At 37.8% G+C, this 7,287-nt stretch overlaps 1 protein-coding gene across 1 annotated transcript; it reads left to right on the forward strand.

Moving 5' to 3' along the window:
- Positions 1-1,413: 1,413 nt before the first annotated feature.
- LOC131067855 (uncharacterized protein At4g19900) lies at positions 1,414-3,493 on the forward strand. The gene has a single exon (XM_058003029.2). The coding sequence runs from the start codon at positions 1,943-1,945 to the stop codon at positions 3,287-3,289; it is 1,347 nt and encodes a 448-aa protein (XP_057859012.2). The 5' UTR covers positions 1,414-1,942; the 3' UTR covers positions 3,290-3,493.
- The last annotated feature ends 3,794 nt before the right edge of the window (positions 3,494-7,287 follow it).

The following is a 7,287-nucleotide window of genomic DNA, read 5'->3' on the forward strand; positions in this document are numbered from 1 at the left end:
TTGCTAATTTCTTTTTCCCTTCCAATTCACCAGTTTCTAATTTCTTCTTCACTTCCACTTTCAACTTGCTAAATTCGGTCTTCTGTCTTTATCCTCCAAAATGGTAACTTTCAATTCCATTTGATCCTGTCCATTCATTTAGTTGTTGTCAAAAGAATTTCAACTGTTTAATCAGCTATCAATTTCTATTTAAACCCATCTCTTTCTTTATTTAGTTAACCATGCCTTTGAAATCTTCGCACTATCATATTATCTTGGTTTTATGTTGCTTTTGTGCACACTTAAATTTTGAGAGCTAATTTACAAGAAGACTAGAAGAACAATAGAGGTCATGAATTTGATGTTTGGTATAACTTGTTTTAATTTAAGACTAGAAGAACAATGGAGGTCATGAATTAGATGTTTGGTATAACTTGTTTTAATTTCCATTTTTAAAACATGTAAATTGGTTGCTCTAATAGCTTTACCTAGGATAGATTGATTAGTTGGAACACAAGCCTTGCATAGAATCAAAGATACAGAGAAAAAAATACATCAATTACTAGTACAAAGACAATCAAATCCAAAATCTACATTAAAATCACACATCTTCAATCATAGAGCTCAATTGTTTTATCCTCTTTACAGCTACTTGTCTAATCCAACATTAATTACAAATTCAATCACATCCACATCTCTTATTGCTTGTATATTATTATTATTATTATTTTGTTTTTCCATTGAAGAAGATTTGAACTCATATATTATTATTATTATTTCATTTTTGCATTGAAGAAGATTTGAACTCAACATCATTTAAAAGCCTACAACGTAAACATTGTCATTAAACTAAACGCCCTTTGACATTTGATCTTGTGAGAACACAAGACTTACCCAAAATCTACATTAAAATTACACACCTTTAATTATCCTATCCTTTTTACATTTACTTTTCTAAATTAACATTAATTCCAAAATTAATCATACCGACAGCTTTGATTGCATTCTCTATGCTAATGTTCTTGTATATTATTGGATTGACCAAGAAAGTAGTTTTCTTTTTTCTAGTCTCTAATACGATTCTAAAATATGAGTAACAATTTAGGGTAAAATATGAATTTTACATCCTAATGCTTTTTATTGTACCCCGATTGACACGTTGATAGCGAGAGAAACTTACAGTTTCACGTGAGACGACTACGAAAGAGCTAAAGCTGGCCCATTCACCTTTCAAATTGCATAATTACGAAAAAGCGTATCATCTCTTGTATACAGGTCCATTTCCACTCATCCTTCTAATTACGGGAATAACGGAGTAATTTTCTTATACTGTTAAATCTTAAATTTTAAGATCTGGTGTTTGTGACCCCTAATACGGGGTTTTAGATCTTACCTATTAAGAGAATTGGTCCCAGCTAGCAGGGATTTAGGCCCAGGACAAAGATCACCAAGAATGGAGGTGATTGATTCCACTTATTTAGGAACAAATCTGCAGCACTCCGTATGTTTGCACGGTTGTATAGGTAGAGCTAGTGGATTCCTTGTGATTCGAGCCATTTGATGGAATTTGAAATAAACATGTTTTGGTGGATAAATTCAAGCTTGCCAGATTCAGCGTCAAAATCGAGACGTAATTAGTGCCGCGTGAGGGTGGGCGAGGGTGATAGGATCGACACTAGGTAGTAATTTTAAAATATTTTTGGCTGGATGCCTATGGCCAACGCAATTTGCTGCTGGTCTGGATCGATTTTGATGTTTTGCCGCCGAGTGAAAGTGATTGTTTTTTGCTTTGGTTGCGCTTCGAAATCCCCTTATTTTTAGTGCGTAGAATTTGGGGGAAAGCTGCAGAAGGGAACGCAGCTTCAGATCGAAGGACGAGTCGCAGTTGTCGGGATATGAGATGAAGTGGGCTGTGCTCAGATCTCATGGCTTTCATTCTCCACGGCTGCTCAGATGAACAAAGATGTTGAAATTCCACAGACAAGCAGGAGGCGTCATTTGCCCCGCTTGCTGGAAGCGTACTTTTCTGGTCTGTTTTATTCTACTGTTGCTACTCTGTCTCTGCGTTCAGCACTGTTTAGTGGCATTTCATCTGCATCTGAATACGGGTTTTGTTATTCAGGGCAGAGAAAATGGCAGTTTTGGATTGGGGCTCATCCACGATGTGTCCCCCAGAGTGACGTTCAACAGGGGACCCGTCATGTACGCCCTGAGGGAAGGTACTTCCATGGTCAGGGTGTATAATAACAACTCCGCTGCAGGCAAAAATAAGGAAAAGGTTCAGGTGAAGATCAGCTGGACTAGTCCAAGCTTAGATAGGCCCCCTTTCAATGTGACGGAGGAGGAGAGAATCAAATGGTTCAAAAATAATTTGCGCAGCTTCAAAATCTTGCATCCTGATGAACTTTCTGCGCAGTTTTCCGGCAAGGTTAAGGGTTTCTTCAAAAACTGCAAGCCGCGATTCTTTATGACCTGGATATCCCATCCAAAATCCTTCGGCCCGAGAGAGCTTTTGTCGGTGGAAAGTGTGTTTAAATGGCATCCGTCCGCGTGTCTGCTGATAATCTCCCGGACGATGGATTCCAAAAAGGGGGAACAAATTCTCCGGCCCTTCGTAACCCGAGGGTTACGAGTCATGGCGGCGGCGCCCGACTTAGGGTTTCTGTTTAAAGGCACCCCGGCGGAGGCCTGGCTCAGGGTTGTTGCAAAGGGCGACATAGACCCGGGGGAAATCTCCTTCGCTCAAAATCTTTCCAACATTCTTCGCCTTGCGGCTCTGTACAAGTATGGCGGAATATACATTGACAGCGACATTATAATCCTGAAGCTCCTGTCGAAGCTGCGGAATGCGATCGGGGCTCAAAATGTTGATCCTGACAACGGGACCTGGAACCGCCTAAATAATGCCGTTCTGATGTTCGACAAAGGGCATCCTCTGGTGTGGAAATTTATCCAGGAGTTCGCGCTCACCTTTAATGGTAATAAATGGGGGCATAATGGCCCTTATCTGGTTACTCGCGTTGTTACTAGGGTTGCTAATCGGCCTGGCTACGATTTTCAAGTGTTGCCGCCAATGGCTTTCTACCCTGTGGACTGGACTCGGATCTACAGATATTTCAAGCATCCGGACGGCAATGTTGGGATAAAGTGGATCAGTGCCAAGTTGTTGCAGATGGAGAATGAAACGTATGCCGTGCATTTGTGGAATAAGCAGAGCAGGCAACTGGAAGTGGAAAAGGACAGCATTATCCATCATATCTTCAATAAATGTTGCCTTGTTTGCGATCATCGACATTTTTTTATGAAGTAAATAGTCCTTCAAGCTGGATTAGCTCTGGTTAATGGGGTAGTCGTGTAAAGGAGAAGGTGCTCTTCTCCTGTTTTCTAATGGCTGGCTGGATTCAAATTTTCTGTTCAGTTATTTGGAGTAATAAAGCTTAATGTGCAGTGTCCTGTATTTGGCTGCCCTTTTTCAGACCTGGTAAATAATATTTTGGTACATTTTTTTGGTTCAGTACATATTTAGATTGGACGTGTATTAAGCTAACTGATGTCATTAATTGTGAATCTTCATTGAATTTTTGCTGTAAATATGCTCTGTAGCCAGGAAACCAAACTCTTTCCAGGTATAATCAACGGAAAATAACAACTACCGGGCCATTATCACGTCGAGAAATCTCGTAAGCAGCTGTCTGATTTTTTCAAAAAGGAAACTATTTTTTATTCATCAGTTGGTATCCGTATAATTTATCCACTTCTCTTTTGTTTACTTTAAGGATTGAGATGTGAATTCTGCGCTCTGTTAATATTTAAAGAAATGTCTATTTTAATCTTGTAATGAGGATAATGGGTTACTGCTGTCAAAATTGTCAAGCTTGGCAGCATTAAATTTGATAGTTGATTCTGGGTATCAACTTTTAGTTATTTTTACAATAATGTTTTTGTTGGGTTTTGGTCTGTTGATGAATTTGAATGGATATTAAAGAATACTTCCAAATCTTTGAGTTTTATTGAATAAGATGAAGTGGATAAATTGTTAAATTTAGCTTATGATTCAAGATCTAATATGAAATAGTTAAAACGATTCCACCAAATTTAGTTTTTCAATTATGAAATAGTTAAAACTATTCCACCAAATTTAGTTTTTCAATTGAATGACTATCTATTTGAATTTTTTTTAATAAAATAATTATTAATTCATAAATTGTTAGTGTTAGGTTTCAAGCAGATCCGAAGTAAATATGAACTAACAATTATATGTAGATTTAAATACAAAAGATAAATAAATAAAATAGGACACAAATAACACAGAGATTTAACGTGGTTCACCCAAAATGGGTTACGTCCACCTTACACAGTTGTCCAATCTTTCTTATTATCTAGCAAAAATAGTACATCAACATTACAATGCTTTAAGCATCCTAGTCGCTTATAACATGCGTTTTTAGGGCAACAAACAAAATCTACTTTTTTAAGGTTTTATTACAATGTCGGTTTTTATCAACGAAAAACGACAAATTTTTTTTTCTCGGGGCTCTTGCCCCCAAACCCCTGCTCGGCCCCGGACCCCAGCGAGGATACATGCTGAGTGTACAGTACTTTGCTGATCAGTCGCTACATTTTAACAATCTCCCACTTGGAGACTGATCAAGCTCCACACCGAACAGTCCCTCACTTGGAGACTGATACTACATGACACCACTGTACATGCAACATCCACTGGATAAAACACTAGGACTCGATTGGTATAAATTCCACAATTATCAATCAAGAAGACTAACAGAAACTAATGAAGAAATCAGCTTCTCCTGTGGAATTGCCTTTGTGAACATATCGGCAAGATTCTCACTTGTGTGAATCTTCTCAAGTCGTAACCGACCCTCCTTCAAAACAGTCCGGATGAAGTGGTACCTGAGCTGAATGTGCTTTGTCCTTAAATGAAAAGCAGAGTTCTTCGAAAGATTAATGACACTCTGGCTATCAGTATAGAATGGGCTATCCTCTTGTGTCTGACCTAATTCCTCCAGAAAACATTACAACCAAATCATCTCCTTGCTGGCTTCTGTAGCAGCAACATACTCAGATTCGGTGGTTGAAAGTGCAACAACCTTTTGCAGCCTATAAATCCAACTGACCGCAGTTCCCCCTATAGTAAAAACATACTCTGTAGTACTCCTCCGTGAATCAATATCACCCGTCAGATTAGAGTCAACAAATCCACTCAGAGCAACATTAGATCCTTTGAAACATAATGTCTTCGTAGTAGTTCCTTTCAAATATCGAAGAATCCATTTCACAGTATTCCAATGTTCCATACCCAAATTATTCATAAACCTGCTCACAACTCCCACTGCATGTGCAATATCTGGTCTTGTGCATACCATTGCATACATCAGACTGCCAACAGCTGATGAATACAGGATGTTAGACATTTTATTAACTTCTTTCTGTGCCTTTGGGCACATCTCCTTAGTCAATTTGAAATGACTAGCCAAAGGTGTACTAACTGCTTTTGCATCCTGCATGTTAAATCTTTTCAACACCTTCTTTATATACTCACTTTGGGACAAATTCAAGGTTCTATTTTTCCTGTCTTGTATAATCCTCATATCGAGAATTTGCTTAGCTGCACCCAAATCCTTCATAGCAAATGACTTGGCTAATTTCTGTTTAAGATCATTTATGTGTTCCATGTTAGAACCAGCAACAAGCATGTCATCAACATAAATCAACAGGATAATATAACTGCCATTATCCAATCTTTTAAAATATACACAATGATCAGAATGACATTTATGATAACCGTGTTCAGCCATGAAACTATCAGATTTTAAATACCATTGTTGGGGTGCTTGCTTTAGGCCATACAGACTTTTTTTCAACCTGCACACCAAGTTCTCCTTACCTTTGACCTCGTATCTCTGTGGTTGCAACATGTAAATTTCCTCCTCCAAATCTCCATGGAGAAAAGCTGTTTTCACATCTAATTGTTCAAGATGTAAATCATCTGCAGCCACAAGACTAAGTACAGTTCTAATTGAAGTCATTTTTACAACTGGAGAAAATATTTCATCATAATCTATACCCTTTTTCTGTGCAAAACCTTTTACCACAAGTCTGGCCTTATATTTTTTATGACGTCCTTCCTCTTCCTTCAGCCGATAAACCCATTTGTTAGGCAAGATTCTTTTTTCTGCAGGTAAAGGGACTAAGTCCCAAGTCTTATTTTTCATCAAGGAGTCCATCTCCTCTTTCATGCTTAGCTCCCACTATTGTTTGTCATCCACTTGCATTGCTTCTTCATATTCTTTTGGTTCACCATAATTCGTTAATAAAATAGAATACAAAGAAGGAGAAAATTTTTCAGGGGGTCTACCTGTCCTCGTAGAACGTCTAACACTTGCAAGAGTTTGTGAGACAATCTGTTGTTGCTGAGCATCACGTACCTGTGGCATTTCATTTTTCAAGAATCTCATCCAACACCACATATTCTTGTTTGTCTTGATCATGCTTTTTTTCCTGCATCTGTTCTTTATACATAACCTTTTCATTGAATATAACATCTTTACTTCTAATTTTTTTTATTTTCAAAATCCCATAACCGATAGCCATATTCATTTATCCCATATCCAATGAAGGTACATTTCTGAGATTTAGCATCAAGCTTGGTTCTGTTTTCTTTATCAATATGGACAAAAGCTTTGCAACCAAAAGTTTTTAGAAAAGAATAATTTACCTTTTTACCAGTCCATGCCTCCTCTAGAATACCACCATCCAAAGGGGTTGAAGGTCCTCTATTTATCAAATAAACAGCAGTATGTACAACATTTGCCCAAAAATGTAAGGGCAATCCAGCATGCAATCTGATGCTCCTCGCGCGTTCCATGATAGTCCTATTCATTTTCTCTGACACACCATTTTCTTGTGGAGTTCTTGGAACTATCTTCTGCTTTCGAATTCCATTTAAGGAGCAGTAATCTTCAAATGCTTTGCTGCAATACTCACCTCCATTATCTGATCTGAGACACTTCAACTTTTTTCCTGTCTCATTCTCAACCAAAGCTTTCCATTTCTTAAAAGTTTCAAAAACATCTGATTTTTGTTTTAGGAAATATACCCATGTTTTCCTGGTTGAGTCATCAATAAAAATAACATAATAACAAGAGCCACCAAGAGATGATACCTGAGCCGCTCCCCATACATTTAAATGCACAAGCTCTAACTTCTCACTTTTCTTCTCTTTCCCAACCTTGAGAAATCTGACTCTTTTCTATTTGCCATAAACACAGTTTTCACAGAACTCTAAAT

This window comes from Cryptomeria japonica, chromosome 8 (assembly GCF_030272615.1).
Source record: "Cryptomeria japonica chromosome 8, Sugi_1.0, whole genome shotgun sequence".
NCBI lineage: Eukaryota > Viridiplantae > Streptophyta > Pinopsida > Cupressales > Cupressaceae > Cryptomeria > Cryptomeria japonica.

What these genes read in the sequence shown, in the direction of transcription:
- LOC131067855 (XM_058003029.2), top strand. Translation starts at nt 1,943, where the DNA reads ATGTTGAAATTCCACAGACAAGCAGGAGGCGTCATTTGCCCCGCTTGC.